The 22505-nt window shown below is 41.4% G+C and overlaps 1 protein-coding gene across 1 annotated transcript in view; it reads left to right on the top strand.

Moving 5' to 3' along the window:
* The window catches only part of stxbp3 (syntaxin binding protein 3), a 54974-nt gene that overhangs the window by 14765 nt on the left and 17704 nt on the right, over nt 1-22505 (top strand). The window contains exons 5-10 of the mRNA XM_067990605.1: nt 933-1011; nt 5180-5280; nt 13956-14122; nt 15705-15795; nt 18864-18988; nt 21345-21446. Of these exons, the coding sequence (XP_067846706.1) occupies nt 933-1011; nt 5180-5280; nt 13956-14122; nt 15705-15795; nt 18864-18988; nt 21345-21446 (665 nt within the window). The remainder of the gene's footprint in view (nt 1-932; nt 1012-5179; nt 5281-13955; nt 14123-15704; nt 15796-18863; nt 18989-21344; nt 21447-22505) is intronic.

The raw sequence follows: 22505 nt of genomic DNA on the forward strand, positions 1-22505 counted from the left end.
TCCAGCACTCGCCAAGCTCCCATATTCTACCTGCCCACTAGAAAATGTTTCTCTTGTGGTTCAAAGCTAACTTAGTATCTCAAGATGACCATGACCATTATTACTGATAGCTGTGGTCTATTGGACTAAGCAAAAGAATCTGCCCATATGTACCATAGTTAATATTGAATTTTCAAAAGTATTACAGATATTTCTGTAAATTATGTTGCCTACATAAAGCAGCATTTTAACAGTGTGGTTATATTGAAGCAATAACTTTTTAAATAGAGTACAACTACCAGTTTTCCCTTTTGATCAGAGTATGTCTGTGCTAGGAATTGGGCAGGAGAGAAAAATATTTGTACGTCCAGTTAATGATTTTCTAAGTTGGGTAAGTTTAGTGATTGCTTTGAACGTAACAACTTAAAGGAGTTGAGCAAATTTGTTTTTGAAGGAATTATTTGGTTTTTCTAGTACTTGCTGGTTCTTGAATGATGGCTTTGAAATAAAATTCAGCGATATTTATTTTGTGGCGGTCCCTGGTTGTTGATTAGCAGTTTTTCCGACTGTCTAATCAATGGAACTGTTAATTGGTTCACATTTAATTAAGATATTTGAATCAGTCAGCATGGTTAAAAGATCAGCTCAAATAACTACTGTCACGGTTTTCTGCCCTATAGCCATATGATGTCTTTATGTGGTGTGATCCTCTGTGGATGTATGCTAGATGCAATACTTTTATTTCTAGAGCTGACCCATATTCCCTGAATACATATGAAAACATATGGTTATATTAAAATTAGATCAAATACTTGTTCCAACCCCAAAAACAAAACAAATTTGTTGCGCCTTGCAGCATTTAATTATAAATGAGGGAAAATGCATTTGAGTAAATATTTGTGAACTACTTGAAGGATAATGTTTGCTACATCATGTATTCTTTTACTTTTCAGTCGGTAGATGCGCTGATAAGTGACTTCAGAAAGAAGTGTTCTTACAAGTATAAAGCGGCCTTCGTTTACTTCACTGACTGTAAGTAGCTTCATTGTTATCCAATGTGCTTCCTTTCTAAAACAATTGCAGCGCTACATTACATAAGAATATAAGAAATAAGAACATAAGAAATAGGAGCAGGAGTAGGCCAATCGGCCCCTCGAGCCTGCTCCGCCATTCAATAAGATCATGGCTGATCTGATCCTAACCTCAAATCTAAATTCATGTCCAATTTCCTGCCCGCTTCCCGTAACCCCTAATTCCCTTTACTTCTAGGAAACTGTCTATTTCTGTTTTAAATTTATTTAATGATGTAGCATCCATAGCTTCCTGGGGCAGCAAATTCCACAGACCTACTACCCTCTGAGTGAAGAAGTTTCTCCTCATCTCAGTTTTGAAAGAGCAGCCCCTTATTCTAAGATTATGCCCCCTAGTTCTAGTTTCACCCATCCTTGGGAACATCCTCATCGCATCCACCCGATCAAGCCCCTTCACAATCTTATATGTTTCAATAAGATCGCCTCTCATTCTTCTGAACTCCAATGAGTAGAGTCCCAATCTACTCAACCTCTCCTCATATGTCCACCCCCTCATCCCCGGGATTAACCGAGTGAACCTTCTTTGTACTGCCTCGAGAGCAAGTATGTCTTTTCTTAAATATGGACACCAAAACTGTATGCAGTATTCCAGGTGCGGTCTCACCAATACCTTATATAACTGCAGCAATACCTCCCTGTTTTTATATTCTATCCCCCTAGCAATAAAAGCCAACATTCCGTTGGCCTTCTTGATCACCTGCATACTAACATTTTGATTTTCTTGCACTAGGACCCCCAAATCCCTTTGTACTGCAGTACTTTCCAGTTTCTCGCCATTAAGATAATAACTTGCTCTCTGATTTTTCCTGCCAAAGTGCATAACCTCACATTTTCCAATATTGTATTGCATCTGCCAAATCTCCCCCTACTCACCCAGTCTGTCTACATCCCCTTGTAGGTTTTTTATGTCCTCCTCACTCTCTACTTTCCCTCCCATCTTTGCATCATCTGCAAACTTTGATATGTTACACTCGGTCCCCTCCTCCAAATCGTTAATATAGATTGTAAAGAGTTGGGGACCCAGCACCGACCCCTGCGGAACACCACTGGCTACTGGTTGCCAGTCCGAGAATGAACCATTTATCCCAACTCTCTGCTTCCTGTTAGATAACCAATCCTCCACCCATGCCAGAATATTACCCCCAATCCAGTGATTCTTTATCTTGAGCAATAATCTTTTATGTGGCACCTTGTCGAATGCCTTCTGGAAGACTAAATACACTACGTCCACTGGTTCCCCTTTATCCACCCTGTACGTTATGTCCTCAAAGAACTCTCGCAAATTTGTCAGACATGACTTCCCCTTCGTAAAGCCATGCTGACTTTGTCCTATTAAATTATGTTTATCCAAATGTTCCGCTACTGTCTCCTTAATAATAGACTCCAAAATTTTACCCACCACAGATGTTAGGCTAACTGGTCTATAATTTCCAGCCTTCTGCCTACTACCCTTTTTAAATAAGGGTGATACATTGTATGTGCCTTCACCCAGGCATGTTCAAACTGCCACCTTCAAAGCCTGGGCAAGTCAGTACTGGTTTAATGTTTGAATTTTTTGGGCCTGGTGGTTTGGAAAGGGTGATTTTCTTGAGTTGCTGTCTCATTGGTGGATAAATCCTAAATCAGAACACCAAGATCTGTTGTTATAAGCAACTTGGTATACCTATATATGCAAAGAAATGGGAACATGGATTAAAATAAATAGGTTGACAGAAGGGTATGAGCAGCACTGGAATAAAAGTGAGGTTTGTGAATTCAATTCTATAGACCTTGAGATTTTGAATGAATTTGAAAAGGAAATATTGATAAGCAAGATGTACCATTTAGTGCATTTTCTTCTGAATAAAAATGAGCTCTAAAGGTTTGGCTGACACCTACAGTGATTTGTATTAAGGGTAAATGATAATAAATGTTTTTATAGTCTTTGTATAAAAGATATAATGTATTTTTTTCCCAGAATTTTGACAATGAAAAGGACTTACCCTGGTTTTTTGAGCCTCATTTAGTTTTGTTAGAATAAAGCATACAGTTTTATTTGCTGCGGTGTTAATATATTGACTTCAGTTCAGCTCCCAATACGAGCCTTGATAGACAGGAGTACAGATTGGAGGATTGAGCCTTAGTTTTTTTTATCGCGGTTGCATTTATGTAGCCTGTCAAGTCAGCCGTGTTAATCTAAGTGTTCTAACCATTCAATAGCTGAGTGAAGGACTTTGTGCAAGTCCATTAGGAGACCAAGCCGCCCATGCTGATGGGTGCAGCCTGCAAGTACATGGCCTACATCTTCTAACTGGCCACTGTGGCAAAGTGGGGAGTCACAAAGGCCCTACTTATAGTCATTTGCAGTGCGTCTGATCATTCCACATCTGAAGCGATTCAGCTTTACCCACAGATAGTGTAGAAGGTCAAAACCAGGGGGCTGGACTGTCACTAAATAGGCATAGGCTATGTTTGAAGCTCGTTCTTGCCACCTAGAACGCCATTTGAATGTGACATCTAGGACCCTTAAAGAATTGTCCACGCGGGGTGCCTTGAGCTAAGGCGGTGGTTTGGTGGAATTAATACATTTAAATAGAAGCATAGCCTGCATCTTGAGGAGCAGATTCTGCAAGGCGACCTGTTGCCTGATGTCATGGAGAGTCGATGTTGTACGGGACCGGCAGCCAGGCCAGGTTGGTTGGTCTCACCGTACCTTTTATTATACATATGGTTTCATTCAGTTGAGTGCCTACTGGTCCTGTGTGAGAAGAGCTGAGCCACACTGGGGAGCAATACTGAGCTGCAGAATAACACAAGGCAAGCCAAGAGTTTCTTCGTGCCTGTACATTGTTTCCCCAGGTTGAACCAGCTAGTTTGCTGATCAGGTAGTTTCTTTTGAACGAGGTCTTGGTAAAATGTTCCTTGAAAATAAAGTCTAACAGCTGGATACAGCTGTGTCCATTCAGGAAGATGTTGAGTTGTTTGTTGGCCTTTGTGTGGTTTAGATGGATCAGCTGGAAACTGTCTTTTTGGCTCTTGGTTTAAGTCTCCATCTTTTGCAGTATTGGCCATCTCTCGCATGTCAGCATTCAGGACTTCTTCTAGGTGACTGAAATCCTGGTCCTGGACTGCCAGACAGATGTTGTCTGCATAAATAAAATGACTGGCAGTGGTGTTGGGAAGGTTATTTGTGAAGAGGCTGAAAGGTGTCAGTGCTGGAATTGAGTCCTGAGGTAGCCAGTTATTTTGGGACTTCCAGGAGCTGTTTTTTTTTGTTCAAGTGAAACTTGGAACCAAAGCCCTAACAGCAGAAGTTCCACAGCCGTGACAACCCATTGTAGTAGGACCAATGACAGCTTGTACAGTAGGCCTGTATGTTAGATCATGTCACATGCAGTAGTAAGAACCAGGAATACTGGAACCTGTCTTCTGCCTGGTCTGGAAGACGTTCTTGATGTAGGTGGTAGTGCCAGCATTTTACAGTGGTTTGGTCTGAAACCTGTTTGACCTACACTTAGGACATCGTCAACAGTGAGGACAGTTCTTTGAAGGATAAGCCTTTCAAGTATTTTGTACCTGCAGTTTAGCAAAGAGATGGGGCAGTAACTTGCTGCAAGTTGATGGTCGTTCTTGAGTTTTGGCAAGCTGCTTTGCTTTGCTTCAAATCTTGGGTATCTTGTTCTCCTGGATGACTCTAGTTAGAAAAATGCCAAAGCAGGGCACTTGCAGGGTAGCTGTATTGTACTCTGGGCCTCAGTGTTAAAGCTCTATCTCCAATCTGTGCTCCCATCTAGAAAGGCTCTGCACTGAGAGCCTTTCATTGCTGAATTTACCTCTTCTTGCAAAGGCCGCTGCCAGTGCTACTCCATAGCCAATCTCCCAGGGTGGCTGGGCATTTTTTAATGTAAACCTCCTCAGAGTGAGAAGAAATAATTTCGTCTCTGTTCAGTACTTGCTGCTGCAGAGTCAATGTATGTAACTGTGGGTATAGACATATTCTGTGCCACTGCCTCAATATATTGACATTCCTAGTTTAATCATCTTCATATTAAGGAAGAAATGTATTCATCTCTGAAGTGCAGAATGGCTGATAAACAGTTTTGTTGAAATAACCTTTTTTTAAATTCTAGATTGTCCCGATAACCTCTTTACTCAGTTAAAGACAACGTGCTCAAAAGCCATTAAAAGTTGCAAAGAAGTTAACATTTCTTTTCTTTCATATGAATCTCAGGTACTTTAAAAATATTTTTTGTGCTAAAAATATTTTTTGTGCTAAATAGCTTGCGTTCAAATTTGTGGTGTTTATTGCAGCACTCTATAAACAAGTCTGTTTTGTTCTTGTTTTTGCTGTTTGGTTGTTTCACTGCTCTCAACCATTCACTTTTTACCCAAGAACAGCAACAAGGCAGCTAGGTTACATACAAGATGAGTAACGCATTGTGAAAATCTTCCTAAAGGGCTTACATTAATGCAAATTTACTGGTTTTTCTCATACTTCAATTAACCCACATACTTCAGATTTGTTGCATATTTGTTCATTTGCACCTGCTTGTTTGGTTTGAGTATGCATTTGGAAGCACAACACATTCAGTAGAGTCAATAACGAGAAAGGCATTAAAGTTATAATTTGAGTGGTGCTGCATTCAAGACTTTCTGTGCCATTTACTTATCTTTTAGCCCTTGTACATTCCACTAAACATTTCTGCCTTTTCATTTATTTATGTGGCCATTTAATTTTGCCATGATATTTGCTTTCCTGTGCACAAGACTTATCTCAATTAATACAGAGTGTACTCCAATCTGTGAACAGCTCCAGTTACTGTCAGTGTTGCTACTTGGTTGGCTAATTGGATAGATCTGATTGTTGCTTCTTATGTATCCAGGATGCCAAGAAGCCATCAGGGCTATGTGTATCTGCCTCATTTTTTTCTCATCCCATTGAACCTTCCTCACCAACCACCACCCCCCCCCCCTCCACCCCACACACACCTCCTTGGGAAAGATAAGAAAAAACACAAGAGACCTGTAGTCAATTCAGGAAGTATCTGTTCAATCCCTCAAAAGTGAGCAGATAAGTCCCAGAAGACCCCAAACCCATTAATTGTTTTCCAGAATAATTAGCCCTGCCTTTCATATTCTGTGATCACCTAATTTTAATCTAACATGTCAATGAGGAGGAAAAGCCATTTTGTCTTCCCTTCTGCGGCCAACCTGACAGAGACTAGCAAACTCATTCAATGCAGGAGGTGTAAGTATGAACATTAGCCAAGATCAGGATTCAAGCTTGGCCTGTCTTCTAGGAGAAAAGACAAACCTCTAGTGTTTGGGATCCGGAGCTACATATGGCTGCTTTGGCACTAAGTTTATTTGGATGAAAAGGAAGTGGTGACAGCCTCGTTACATTGAGTGGAAGTATTGGGGAGGGAAGCAGCAGTTTCCTTAGGGAAATGGCAGTGCTGGGATAGGATGTGAGAGCGCACATTTAAGAGATTGCAATCCGAATTGTGAAAGGAATGTGGCAGGATGGATGACAATAATCTTAGTGAGGAAAGCTAAATTTAACATTACAGCAATGTATTTTTCACACATTGGAGATCAGGCCATTGTCAGGCCTCATCCTGGAACTGTCCTTTTAAGATGACCTGCAGTTAATGGCCAAGAATTTGCTAGTGCGCAATGAGTTGGATTTTCCCTCACCCTTCAGCTACAATTAATTTCGCGCCGCAAATTGCTGGAATTATGAGTTGATAACGGCGCAGGGGAGGTTAACAGGGTACCTAGGACCTTGGTGAATGACGGGACCAATAGTCTATATCTCCCTAACCAATTAAATTTAAGGATCGAGAAAGAAATAGACTGAAGGACTGAGAAGGAAATATGGTGAATTAGTCAAATTAGATACAGAAAGAGAAATAAAGAGAGGGGAAAAAAAGATTGGCTTAGGAGGGAGGAAAAAAGAGACAGAGGGAAAAGTAAGAAAAAAAAAATCAAATTTAATAAAACCTCTAGGAACGATTTACTACCTGCAGGAATGAGACTCCACAGTTTCTGTTGTTCCCTTTCTAGTCCTCCGAGGTTGAGTGGCATTGCAAGAACATAAATCTCGTCACTAAAAGGGTCCTTACATCGTGAAGTACCAGCCCTAACTTTCTGCGGCGAGTTTAATCTAGCAATTTCTTGAAACTCATGGGGAGGTTGACGGTGCGATCCAATTTGTGCGAGGCTAACGGCAAATCGTTCAGCAATTTGTGCCAATTCGCAACTTATGACTTATCTCTTCCTCGCCACAAATTGCTGGGTTTTTTACACTCTAATAATGGCGTGCACCTTTAACTCGTCATTATTTTGTCAGCAAATTCCGGCCTATTATTTTCTGAGGTAAGCTTACAGAAATCTTGAAGTAACTGCCATTCAAGTACTAAAACTGAATTCTTCCCGGATATCTCAGTTCTAGCTTTGAATAGCAGCAGTTCAGTGTTTCAAGGAAGTAGAGGCTCAAATCGTGAGAAAATATTTTGCTATTTAAATAATTGGGAACCTTTGTTGTATCAACATCTAATATTTTTGCTGTTTATTTGTGATGTATTCTTTCCCTGTGTTTCACATTTTAGCTGTGGATCCTTTACACTATCATCAAAATAAAATGCTGCCATAAATTGAATATTGCACCGTCAGATTCTGAAGTGGTGGGTGGTAACACCACGTTTCACAGGGATCTCAGTTACAATGATCCTATGAATGTTCTTTTCACTTTAATCTCATGGGACATCTAGATGGGGGGGGGGGTGATTTTTGTTGTATCATCAATCTGTCTGCCAACTTGTTTCCTCAAATGAAACATTCAACGGATTTTTAAAAGGTACTTTGCTGCACATCATCCTCTCTGCTTGGGAAGGGAAAGTGACCTGTTATTTCTCTTTCCTAAGTCTCTGCCCAATGGCGTTTTTGAAGTAGCTATTCAGTAGGGTATTTTTAACCCTACAAAGAAAAATTGCCACACAAAATTGGAAGGAGGAAGGGAATAATTTTTAATGCATCAATTGGAAGCTGCTTCAACAGATTAATAATCAAAAGTCACAAAATAGAGCATGGGTGCTTCTGAAAATGGGTGTGCTTGAGAGAGCCAACTGCTCTTTTGCTTGATTCTGTACATCACTGGTTTCGAGTGAGTTGACAGATGCAAGAATGATTGGCACTAACTGACTTGGGACAATTTGTCAAGTAATGTGATTCCTAAAAGGAAATTCTACTAAATTATAAAGATCAAAGATTAGCTCTTGTGGCTGAAGTGAATTAATTTGTAGGAGACAAAATAAGGTACATTGAAATGCAAATTATTTAGGAATAAACTCATTTCAGTTATAATTGAAATATTATTCACAATAACAATGCTCTTCTAGGATTCTATTGTTTGATTTCCAGTTCTATGACTGCTTTATTAAATATTAGCATTGTATGTGAAAGGCGTTATAGTTGACAGAAAATGTCATAAAAGATTATGAAAACAAAGCAATTAGTTTAATGATGTGTGTGAAATTCTGTATCGAGAGATGTATTGTGAAATCTGCCTGAGGCTGAGATGCCTGTCAGTTGCCCACGTTTTCAGGGCGGTGTCTTTTCGTCTGCCTTTGTGGACAAAGATCAGCAGTGCTCCAGCTTCCAGCTTTCCCCCACTCCCCAGTGCAGCTTCTGGTTTCACCCTTCAGTGCTGTGTCTGGTTTCTATAGTCTGTTGTTGCTCCAAGAGATTGAATGCCATAGGTGGGAATTCTCAAAACATCAGGAATGTGCAGTGACCTTTGATCACTGGAGCAGCAATAGGAGGTAGCTGGAAGGGGTGAGAAGAGCCCAGGAGCAGCATCTTGGAGGGAATCTGGAGAATGTGAATGTGAATTGATTGGGGAGGGGAGGGGTGCGGGTGGGGGTAGAAGGAGGGGGAGGAAGAGGAGGTGCCAGCATAAACTAAAGGGGAACAAGCGGAACAGTGCCATTTTGAGGGAGTTGAAGAAGAGTGCCTCCGTGAGTTGGGGAACAAAGGGAGGGAAGAATGCCTTTGTGTAATTATGACAACCATATAATCAACTTCAAAAAAATTAGACAATTAGATTTAGAAACAGGGAGTGTCAATGCATATCCACAACCTTTAATTTCTCCAGAAGAGATGAGGGGCAATCCCTGCAATTGTTGCCACAGTTTCCATTATACAAGCTGTGGAATGTTGGGTATTCCTGCAGTTTAAGTGATGATAAGCATGTGGCCCACCACACTTCCAGTGTAACTATGGCCCCGATCTTCCTTTCCCCCCCCCCCCCCCACCACCTTTCCAATTGCCTGAACATGTTCCTCTCTGTCCTTGGTATTGCCCTACCTACGTGAAACAGAAGTGCCTGAACCTGCCTCTGTTGCTTAATTTAGGCAATGAGCATGGGGTCGGAGAGCACCAGGCAGGACTTGCGTCCATGTGCGCTCGCTTAGTAAGGAGGTGGGAAGCTGTTGTGCTGCTAAAAGCCTTAAAGGCCTCTAGCAACTTTAAAGGGATGCCCATTATTTTTGGCTCCATCTGGAAAAGTTCAATTTACAGCTTTTGAAGATGGCAGACAGCAATAGGAGAGGAAACAGAAGCACCCCACTCACCTCTGTAGTTTTGATGATGAGTTCACCTAATGTCACAAGAGGTGCAAATAAAAAGAGAAGCCCTTTTTCCACGTGATGAACTTGGGGCATAGGAAGCTGTGGCCCAAAGTGGCAGGGGTTGTAAGTACTGTCAAACTGACCCGGGTACAGGAAAATTTTCATGACCTCACACGAAGTGGCAACTTGAAGGGCTGCCCTCAAATGTCATTTTAATGGACATAACCAACAAAGTGTGTGCTGCACTTTTCTCTGCAACCCACAGAATCCTTCCCTATCTTTGCAACTTCCCATGGATGTACATTACAATGCACTCATCACTTCCTAGTTTGCCACTGTTCAGGGGATCATCTTCCATCTAGTTGCAGCTGATGAGGGCAGGTGCTGTATCCTCAGATCCCCAATTTAAAAAAAAAGAATGCTTGCTGAACTTGACTGTTAGTCATTTGGGGACTTTCCTATAAGTTTTCATCACGTGGTGACCAGTGTGGAGGAGTCAACAATATGATATTCTTATGCAGGGAACAGAACTGTGCAGTCAGCCTCGGAGGCACATAACACCTCCAGAGTCGTCTGCAGTACATCTCCCCACAGCAGAGGCCATAATGCTAGTCTTTACATCCCTCATTAATGTCTCTTGTGCATCCCCAACTTTCTTTGCCCCACCATTATTGGCCGTGCCTTAAGCTGCTTAGGCCGTAAGCTCATGAGTTCCCTCCCCGAACCTCTCCGCTTCTCTATCTCTCTCTCCTCCATTAAGATGCTCCTTAAAACCTACCTCTTTTCCCAGTTCACAATTCTTTTCCCTGCATAAGAAGCCTTTGACCAAACTTTTGGTCACCTGTCCTAATGTCTCCTTCTCTGGCTTGGTGTCAATTTTTGTCTGATTACGCTCCTGTGGAGTGCTTTGGGAAGTTTTACTACATTAAAGGCACAATATAAATGCAGGTTGTTGTTGTTGCCATACAGTTTGGACTGTAGTGTTACCTGCTCCTTGGACAGCTTGCCAAATGATAAATGCCATTAATAGGGGCTTCACCAGTGTCATTGCTGCAATGGTGTCTGTTGCCTTACAGATTAGTGGGCACAGTGACATGGAGACCACATGTAGGAGTAAGAGTGGAGTGCCAGAGATGATGCAGCTCCCTCTCATGATAGCAATGGATCCAAACCAGTCCAGGCAGCCACTCTGATGACATCCCAAGTGGCGGGTTCTGGGCAGGGGCAGGCTGTCTCCGCACTTGTAGAAGTGCTGCAGCGTGAAGTAGGGCCAGCTGGCCGGGGGGGGGTGGGTGGGTGGGTTGGGGGGGGTGGTGATGGCATGCTCAAAGAGGTGAAGAGCCACCTGAGGCCCACGAGTCTGTCTCACACTCACGGCTACCAGCCACCTCATGGACTGCAGGTATGGGAGAGCAGCTAGATGTAGTAGTTGATTAAGCAGGCTAAGTGGTATAAATTATACATATTTTTAAGAATTCATTCTTGGGGTGTGAGCGTCGCTGGCAAGACCAACATTTATTGCCCATTCCTAGCTGCCCGTAAAAAGGTGGTCGTGAGCTGCTGCCTTGAACCGCTACAGTCCATGTGGTGAAGGTGCTCCCACTGTGCTATTAGGTAGGGAATTCCAGGATTTTGATCCAGCGACGATGAAGGAATGGCGATATATGTCCAAGTCAGGATGATGTGTCACTTGGAGGTGATGGTGTTCCCATGCGTCGGCTGCCCTTGTCTTTCTAAGTGGTAGAGGTCGCGGGTTTGGGAGATGCTATTGAAAATATTGGAAAAGGAAAATTGTTTGTGTGACTTAGCACCTTCACTGACAGTAGTTTCATTTTGGGGTGGGGGAACAACATTGACATTGCAGAGGTAGTCTTGTGCCTTCAGTATATAGATGGTGGTTTTGGTAATGTTGGGAATTTTTATTAATTTAAGGCAAAAAGGAGGCACGCAGGGCTGCTGCTTGACCCATTGCAACCCTGGCGCATAACCCTTCTGTGGTATCCAGTGACAGCAGCAGAAGAAAGATATAACAAAGTGCAAGCCTCTATCAAGGGATGCTATATGGCTCTTGCAGATGCCAAAGGTCTTCTCCACTGCATCCTCTGCTTCTTCAGGCTTCACAGTGATATCCTCCACCTGTTCATCAAAGGGCTCCTGCTGTGGTGCCTCCATGTGAATATCTCTTCACGTGAAGAGATTGCGGAGAACGCAGCACATCGTGGTAATATTTGATACTTGGGCTGGACTGTACTGAAGGACACCCCCTCCAACCTAACAAAGCATCTGAAACATTGATTCAGCATGGCTGTGGTGTGCTCAATAATGCATGATGGAGGTATGCAATTCATTATATCTTCTGCATGAGTATGGTAGTGGTTGTTACTGAACTATCCACCACCACCTTAAACATTCACTCCCTCCACCACCAGCGCACCGTGGCTACAGTGTGTACCATCTACAAGATGCACTGCAGCAACTCACCAAGGCTTCTTCAACAGCACCTCAAAAACCCCCGATCTCTACCACCTTAGAAGGACAAGGGCAGCAGACGCATGGGAACAACACCACCTGCACGTTCCCCTCCAAGTCACACACCATCCTGACTTGGAAATATATCGCTGTCCCTTCATCGTCGCTGGGTCAAAATCCTGGAACTCCCTACCTAACAGCACTGTGGGAGAACCTTCACCACACGGACTGCAGCGGTTCAAGAAGGCGGCTCACCACCATCTTCTCAAGGGCGTTTAGGGATGGGCAATAAATGCTGGCCTTGCCAGCGATGCGCACATCCCACGAATGAATAAAAAAAATAGTAACCTAGAGGCCTGGACTAATAAACCACTATGACCATTTGAGAATTTGAATTCAGTTTTAAAAATCTGGAAATAAAAAGTTGGTACCAGTAAAAGTGACCATGAAGCTAACGGATTGTTGTAAAAACCCAACAGGTTCACTAATGTCCTTTAGGGAAGGAAACCAGCCGTCCTTACCCGGTCTGGCCTACATGAGACCCCAGTCCCACACCAATGTGGTTGACCCTGAAGTGCCGAGCAAGCCACACAATGGTATCAAAGCTTAAAGAAGATGACTTATCACCACCTTCTCAAGGGCAACTAGGGATGGGCAATAAATGCCATTCTCTCCGGTGACACCCATAGCCTGAGAATATTTCTTTCTTAAAAGCTGCCACTAGATGCCGTTAATAGGGGTCATGAGCCAGGGTTTGTAGCAGGTAATATCGGCAAATACTAGGGGTACGGTAGACTGGTGTAAAAGAGGGCATTCTGACTGCTGCCATGGCAGTGGGCACTGTGCATTATTCTGTGCTGATGGTTAGATAAGGAAGCCCTGGCTATTGTTTTCAGGACTATTTAAATAAATTGAGTTGTTCAAATCCAAGAGAAACTTAGGTATTCCAATGTAATTCCCAAAGTGGTGAAAAATAGAAGAAAATAATCAACATATAAATAAAATGTTAATTCAAAAGGACAGTAATTTATTATAAAGTTACAAACATTTATTTTCCTATCGTGAGGTTAGATAGCATTTCTAAATTTCTAGACTACTATTATTTATTTATTTGTTTGTTTATCTCTTGTTAACTAAATTTGCTCGATAGTCAAAGTCTGATGTTACGCTCCGCTCTTTTTGCAGATGGGAGGAAGGTCTTTTGGAGGCATTGGGTAATACCAGTAGCTAAAATAATAAACAAAGATCTTTTTGTACATTATCCTGGGCAGATATTGGGGCTAATGAAAATACTTTCAAGGTCAGAAGGTGTTGGGACTCACCTATGAGAGTAATCAAAAAGATGGAAGCCAAAAAATCTAGAATAAGAAGGGTAAAAAATACGCAAAAATATTTGAGTAGGATCTGCCGATTCTGAAACTATGTTGGCTGCCACTTATATTTTATGCTCATATGTGTAATCACTAAATTTGTTCCTAGTAATCAATTCCATTATTTTGCCAGTTACTGATGAAAGTCTAATGGGTTTGTAATTACTGGGGTGGTTTCATTGTCTTTCTTGAAAATAAGTGCCACATTGGCTTGATTCCAATTGAATGGGACCTCCCCTGTATACATTGAGTCTTCCATGTTGACTGTTAGCACTTTGTAGAATTCATGCCTAGTCTCACTTAGCATCCTCTGGTATATAGCATCCAGCCTTGGACATATATTGGTTTTAAGCTCCTTAACTTGGTCGTCGATGCAAGTGATATCAAAATCATTAGGCTTACCTGTTAAAATTTCCTTCTCTTCTATCCTCAACCAGGTGTTCACCTTTGACATTCCTGATGCATTTCACTCTATTTATAGTCCAACATCAACAGATAAAAATTCTGTGATGGAGATGGTGGCAGAGAAAATTGTGACACTGTGTGCAACTTTGGATGAAAATCCTGGAGTGCGATACAGAAAGGAACGTGGAAATGATTACAGGTCCATTTTGACATTTTTAGAGTGTAGATGAACTCTTTGTTTTACTTGATTAAAGAGCTGATGAATGAATTGCACTATCAAAACTTAGTTCCCAGTGTTTTTTGTGTGTGATGGTGATTCCGAAATTTATTCTATGGCCACACATTTAATTTGGACTATCTGAAACCAGCAAAGTTCTATTGCAACAACTTGATTCAAAATATGTTACAATGGCCTGGATTTTCCTCTGAGTGGCGAACAAATGGCGTCCGCCACTCGTTAGACTTGCACTTACCCATAAACTTGGTTCTTTTTGTGGCAAGTTCCTCTCATGGGGAGCTGAATCCAAAAACGGCTTCCTCTACAGTGCATCTGGGACCTGTGTGAACGGGGCAAGCAACTGTCTTTCCCCTTGACCAATCAGATTAAAGCATCTGATGAGCAGCGAAGAGACTGAACCAGGAAGTGTAAGTTAGAATAGTAAATCCAATGTCAAATCAGGTACAGAAAGCGAAATAAAGAGAGGGTAAGAAATATTGAATTAAGAGTCAGAGATGAAAGAGACAAAGAAAAAGTAAAAAAAAATTAAAATTAAAAAATCTCTTTTTGGCGAGATTAGTTCGTATCCAGGTCAGTGCAGGAACTTCAGGCCATTCCATTTATTTGAATGGTGAGTCAGCGGGCGAGATGCCGTTCCTGTGAAGCTTACGGAGGAGCAGATTTAACTCAAAGTTATACAGTTTCATTATGTGTAATACCTGTAGTTAAGTACCTTTCTTACTAAAAGTTTGAACTTTAAAACTTGTTCATGCTTTTATTGCAGATATTTTCGAATAGAACATGGATTATAATCAACTATTTGACTTGGTTCCTATTTGTTGACCACAGATTGTTAGTTCACAAGATAAATATGGATGAGGAAGCCAATTCAGCTCAACTTAATTCATCGATCCAAAAAGACCCTAAAGTGCCCCCATTAAAGCATCCAATTAGTGCTTAAGTGATAGTTTCTCATTTGTTGACCACAAATTGTAAATGTATGGTGGGCAGCCTATCTGTTAGAGATTGCTTTTCGTCACCACCAAAAGTTAAAATCGACCCTAAAGAAAGACCAAGAATACCGGAAAATTGAATTAAAAATAAAATTTAAGATGGTTTGCATTTAAAAAAAAAATGAAGGTTCACTTAAATTATAACTTAGTTATAATATAATTGGGCAAAACACCCAAACATGGTCTTTCTCTTTCAGTTGCTGACTGACTTGCTGTCCATCTTGTATTTTGTTTTTGTTTAAGGATTCAGCATTGTTTGACTCCTCCATTGGTGGTTTCATCTGTAGCTGTTTTCTTGTGCAGACTTGCATTGGCATTATTTTGGTATTAGGGTGTTCCAGGCCATTGGAACAAAATGTAGTGGCTGAGTGTTATTTGCCCAACAAGAATTGATTAATCAAAGATGAAACTTTATTAATAATTTGGTTCTAATTATATGTAAGCTTCTGTGATGACTTCTAATTCATGACTAATTTCTGTCAAAGTTGGAAGGTGAAATGGATCACAATTTCTTTTTACTTCCATCCTGATGTTTTTGTTGTTGTGTCCAGGGCCACTGGAAATAATGCAGAGTGTCTTGCACATCTGGTAGAGGAAAAGCTGGCAGTACATTACAAAATAGATGAGCAATGCAATATAAAGGTAGGGAATGTGTAGAACTTAATTTTTTTTTACAGCACAGAAGGAAGCCATTCGGCCCATTGAATCCATGCCGGCTCTATGCAAGAGCAATCCAGCTAGTCCCACACCCCTGCCCTATCCCCGTAGCCCTGCAAATTTTTTCCTTTCAAGTACTTATCCAGTTCCCTTTTGAAGGATTGAATCTGCCTCCACCGCCCCCTCTGGCAGTGCATTCCAGATCCTAACCACTCGTGTAAAAAAAGTTTTTTTTCTCATGCCACCTTTGGTTTTTTTGCCAATCACCTTAAATCTATAGAACCATAGAAAAGATACAGCACAGAAGGGGGCCATTCGGCCCATCGTGTCCGCGCGGCTCAAAGTACAACCAGGTGCCCATTCTAATCCCACCTTCCAGCACCAGGTCCGTAGCCCTACAGCACTTTAGGTGCAGGTCCAGGTACTTTTTAAAAGAGTTGATTGTCCCTGCCTCTGCCACCAATTTGGGCAGCGAATTCCATACACTCACCACCCTCTGGGTAAAAAAGTTTTTCCTCATGTCCCCTCTAATCCTTCCGCCAATCAGCTTAAATCTGCGTCCTCGAGTTCTTGAACTCTCTGCTAGGGGGAACAGGTACTTCCTGTCTACTCTATCTAGGCCCCTTATAATTTTGTACACCTCAATCAAGTCTCCCCTCAGCCTCCTCTGCTGCAAGGAAAACAACCCCAGCCTATCCAATCTCTCCTCGTATCTGCAATTTTCAAGCCCTGGCAACATTCTTGTAAATCTTCTCTGCACTCTCTCCAGAGCAATTACGTCCTTCCTGTAATGTGGTGATCAGAACTGCGCACAATACTCCAGCTATGGCCTTACCAGCGTTTTATACAGTTTCCATCATTACATCCCTGCTTTTTTGTATTCTATACCTTGGCTAATAATGGAGAGCATTCCGTATTCCTTCTTCACAACTTCATCTACCTGTACTGCCACCATCAGGGACCTGTGCACATGCACTCCAATGTCTCTCACTTCCTCTACCTCTCAATACATTCCTGTTTACTGCGTATTCCCTTTTACTGCTAGCCCTCCCTAAGTGCATTACCTCACACTTCTCTGGGTTGAACTCCATTTGCCACTTTTCCACCCACTCATTGATATCTTCTTGGAGTCTACAGCTATCCTCTTCACTATCAACCACACGGCCAATTTTTGTGTCGTCTACAAATTTGCTAATCATGCCCCCTACATTCAAGTCCAAATCATTAATATATACCACAAACAGCAAGGGACCCAACACTGAGCCCTGTGGCACACCACTGGGAACAGATTTCCATTCTCAAAGACATCCATCGACTTTTACCCTTTGTTTCCTGTTACTGAGCCAAATTTGGATCCAATTCGCCACATTTCCATGTATCCTGTGGGCTTTTATCTTTCTGACCAGTCTGCCATGTGAGATCTTGTCAAATGCCTTACTAAAATCCATGTAGACAACATCCACTGCACTACCCTCATCAATCCTCCTTGTCACTTCCTCAAATAATTTAATCGGGTTTGTAAGGCATGACCTTCCCTGAACAAATCCATGCTGACTATCCCTGATTAAACCATGTCTTTCCAAGTGACAGTTTATCCTATCTTTCAGTATCGAATCTAATAGTTTGCCCACCACCGAGGTAAGACTGACCAGCCTATAATTGTTCGGCCTTTCCCTCGTACCCGTTTTAAACAATGGTATTACGTTTGCAATCTTCCAGTCCTCCAGTACCTCCGCTGTATCTAGTGAGGATTGGAGAATGATCCTCAGAGCATCCGCTATTTCCTCCCTGGCTTCCTTCGATAGTCTAGGAAACAATCCATCCGGCCCTGGTGATTTATCAGCTTTCAAGGATTCCAGTCCCTCTAGTACTTCCCCTCTCGTTTACCTTATCCAATATTTCACACCTCTCCTCTTTAACTACTATGTCCGGATCATCCCTTTCCCTTGTGAATACGGAGACAAAATATTCATTTAAAACCCTACCCACATCCTCTGCTTCTACAAACAAGTTACCCTTATCATCCCTGATAGGTCCCACCTTTTCCTTAGCTATCCTCTTGTTCTTAATGTACTGATAAAACATCTTTGGGTTTTCTTTAATCTTACTAGCAAATATTTTCATGCCCTCTCTTTGCTCTCCTTATTTCCTTTGTCATCCCTGTACTTTCCATACTCCTCTAGGCTTTCTGCAGTATTTAGTTTTCTGTGACAGTCATAAGCTTTCTTTTTCTTCATTATCTTGCCCTGTAAATTCTAGACAACCAGGGGGCTCTAGATTTGGCAGTGCCACCCTTTTTCTTTGAGGGGACTATGTCCTCTGGTTCTTAACCCTTCTGCCAATGGGAAAAGATTCTCTCTATCTACTCTGTAGGTACTCAATTGTGATTCAGTCTGAAAGTTTTCATTTGCTCACTGTGCTAAATGGTAAGAATGCTGGGACAAGCTTATTGGTTGACTGTCTCTTGCAGCATATCAGCTCCCTTGCATGCAAAGGTTTGTGCAGTCTGGCGTCATTGTAGCAACTTGGGATCTGATGAGCCTTTAGTGCTATGTGGGCTGAGCTTACCACTGAGGCTGGTGCTACCATAGTTTCAGTGTGGTTTGGCTCCACAACCTTTGCCTAACTCCAAATGACCACCCAAACTTACTTTGTCTTAACTGTAGATGAGCCATAGTGTCCCCATCATTCAGACCTTTCCCCAGCAGAACCACAAATGGTATGAGCATAAACATGTCTACTTCTTTCACATTCTGTCATGGGTGACATCCCAACAGTACACCAACTGATCTGATGAGTGTGTGAAAGCGGACTGCCGTACTCTCTCGTTGCCACTTGTTCCACTTTAAATATGGTTGTGATAGTGTGACGTTGCACAAGGTGCAATAGAGCTGATCAGGACTGGATGATGTACAGAATCACACAATGAGTCCTGTACTAAGGCGGTTTGAAATTTAAGGGTTGGGGGTGGCGGGTGGTACTTGCTGATTATTTATCTGCAGGTGCATTTATATTATATGTTAATAACTCTTTTGTGACGTGTAACATTTCAGGGAAAAACACAGTCACAGCTTTTGATCGTTGACCGTGGCTTTGATCCAGTGTCGACTATCTTGCATGAGCTAACCTTTCAGGCCATGGTATATGACCTAGTTCCAATTGAAAATGATGTTTATAGGTAAGAATTGTAGAAGCTTTTTAATACAGTACTGCTCTGATACAAACATCTTGGGGAGGGGGGAGGAGCGGAGGAGAAAAGCACAAAATAATTGTTACGAAAATATTACGGGCTGGAGTTTCCGCTAGGGACACAGTTGGGAAAATGGCCAAGGATTGCGTTGGGCGCTGTGCCATTTTTGCCGTAGTGAAGTTACGTCCAAATTTCTGCTCAAACTCATTTGCATAAGCCCGAACGTAAAATCTCCCATGAATCAGCGCAATTAAGCAACATTATCGATGGTAACCGATTATTAACTGGAACATGGCCAATGGGGCCTCAAGATTTCTGAATTAAACTAATTTAAACTGAAAATGTGTTCAAATAATTGCTGCAGCTGAAGAAATAGGGCAATCAGTGGTTTCAATTGACTGGTCACAGGTCTTATGTACCAAGGACAGATCAATTGACTGAATTTGAACTCACTTAAACTGAATTTAAAGTAGTTGTAGCATCAATAAGAGAAACAGACCTGAGTGAGGCTTCAATTGACTGCTGGTCACTGCAGCTGCAGGTCATTAATGACGGATTAATGTGACCAGGGATGCCTGTGCAGCCGAAATTTTAGGCGCAATGTGATGAACACCCCTAAACGGGCTCAATCAGCGGAAACCTGCCGTGCCGGCCTGGGGCTGTAGCCAGTTTTGTGGGCGGGGACTGCTTCTGACGAATTGACTTTTCAACAGCATAAAAGATCGTAGAAATTTGAGCGTAAATGGTTATGGGTGTAACTCATGTTTTAAATTCTGTGATCTTTCATGCTATTTCATTTGATTACGCCCAGATTGCACTGATATCTGGGTGGAAAACATGTGGAAACTCCAGGCCTACCAATTTTCCTCCCTCCCCTCCTCAGTGTGTTGACTTTTGCTGAACTATAGTTCCTAGGATTCTTTTCTCTCTTTGGTACCCGTTGTATATGGGATAGCTGGGTGGCGAAAGTTAGAATACTAGAGCATAGTCTTCAGTTGCTTCCGAGCCTTTATTCACAAGGCTCCACATTACACCCTAGATCAGCTTTCTTATAAATGGATACAAGAGAGTTCCCAATTGATACACACCACCTGAATACAATTAACACTAATTGACATAAATCACATGGATACAATTCACAGGTATCTGTGGTACGTATAGGTTTGAGTTTTATTTTTTCATCAATTCCATTCAAAAGGTTTTTCTGGTCAAAAATAAAACACATGTTTTTGTTGTCACAGCCTCAGATTTAATCATGGAAAAATAGGGAAAGAACAAATAAAATATTTTTAAGTTAATAAGCAACTGTCACAAAGTATAATGCTAAAAGGAACTGACATCAGCTTCTTCCTCAGCACCTCCTCTGCAATAAAACTTTGTTTCACTGTCTGAGTGTGACACATGCACTGAAACAATGGTAAATGTCAGTGCTACCTGTTGGCTCAGAGAGATGAAATACTTCTTGTATCAGTGAGAAGTTGCAGTGTGCCAATGTTGATGTTTATCGGTTAATCAGGTTTAACATTTGCATAGTGCCTTTCACATCCTCACAATGTCCCAAAGTGCTTCACAGCCAGTGAATTACTTTTGAAGTGTTACTGTTATGTAGGGAAAAGTGGCAGCCAATTTGCACACAGCGAGGTCCCACAAATCGCAATGAGGTAAATGACCAGTTAATCTGTTTGTGATATTGGTTGAAGGATAAATGTTGACCAAGACATAAAGGTATTGCTTATGGAAATTGCCTTGTGCCATGAACATGTTAAGTATTGGGAGAAAGCCAATAAAAATGAATAAATCCAATAAGGAATTCAGAAGAACCTTCTTTACCCAGAGAATGTGGAACTTGCTACCACATGGAGGAGTTGAAGGTGAATATAATAGATGCATTTAAGGGAAAGCTGGATATGTACATGAGGGAGAAAGGATTAGAAGGGTATACTGATCGGAGCAGACGAAGTAGGGTGGGAGGATGCTTGTATGGAGCATAAACATCAGCATAGACCAGTTGGGCTGAATGGCTTGCTTCTGTACTTTAATTTCTATGTAACCTTAATTTTGGACATATTTTGGGATAGTGGGTAATTATGGGGTTTAAAGCATAAAATCACAAGGCTTATTCATATGTGATACTTGGCCATGAAAGTTGGTAGTTAGGTGATCACATGGGACATCACAACTAAGTCTGATCCATTCCTCACCTGACATCTATCAAATGTAGCTATGTACTGGTAAACTTGCTGATTCATTGGGAGAATGTGGTTCTCTGAATTACAATGCAATCAGTTTTTGTTCTATGGTAAAGGAATGACATTAAATCCTGTTTTCGTTTTAATTTTAATAGGTATCAAACAAAGGATGAATCCACATCCAAAGAGGGTCTTTTGGATGAGGATGACGGACTCTGGGTAAAATTGCGGCATTTACATATTGCTGAAGTTGTCGAGTATGTACAAGCCTCTTCTATTATGAGTTTGAAATGTTAAAACATTACAAATATCTTCTCTCTTCATGGTCTATACAATGATGTAAAAAAATGTATGAACATTATTACCCCTTTGGAGCTGACTGCCCCTGATGCTGTATTAGAGCTGTCTGCCACAAAGCCCCACGGCACTATTTAACCAAGGCTTTTGCTGTGATACTGTTTATAAATTGTGAAGGAAGTTCATGTAGCAAAATATAATTTGCAAAATTTGGTTTTCGACGAAAGAAACTTGATGAAACAATTGGCAAGTGATGACTTTAGTTCTGTAACAGCAGAGAACGTTCCTAGTCTTCAGCAATATGCAAACACTTAATAGGGATTTTCTCAGTTAACTTTACATCAGCCACATATATGTCCTTTTTCTCCTCAGCCTACCTTTAAGTTAAACAAAACTACTTCCAACAGTGACCCCCTATGTTAACGTTTGTGCAGTAAAGTTGAATATGTGTGTTTATGTAATTATATAAATGTAATTAAAACCAACTTTCAGATAATGTAATGGGAGTGACTCACTGAACTGCAGTTTAGTGCACCACAATCTCTGGCCTATTCCCAATTGTTGTCATTCCCTCAGTGCCAGAGAACCTCTTCTTCAAGGATATCCCTTGTACTTGTGCACTTTTCGTGATATTTTCTAAGGTAGTCTCAGATTTGTTCATGAGCTGAATTTGAATCTTTAAAGATTTGCTATCAGAAGTTTTTAAACTTACATATTTATATTTTAATTATTTACTGTCAACAAAAGCACATAGAAAGTCTGGGCTTGTGTACCTTTTTAATTTGGTATATATAAAATCTTTCATCTAGTATGTCGTTTGTTGCAAAATCTGTATTTTTTTAAATAAAGAAAGCCATTTGTTGAACTGGGGCCTGAAACTTGCTTTCCAGTCTGCAAAGTTCACTCACCAAACAATTAAGCCCTAATTAACCAGCTTTATTTACTTAACAACAATTAACATTGATGCCTTAAAGGGACACAGCTGTACCTTAGCAACAGAATAATGCATTGCCCATTTT

Source organism: Heptranchias perlo, chromosome 9 (genome assembly GCF_035084215.1).
Source record: "Heptranchias perlo isolate sHepPer1 chromosome 9, sHepPer1.hap1, whole genome shotgun sequence".
Classification (NCBI taxonomy): domain Eukaryota; kingdom Metazoa; phylum Chordata; class Chondrichthyes; order Hexanchiformes; family Hexanchidae; genus Heptranchias; species Heptranchias perlo.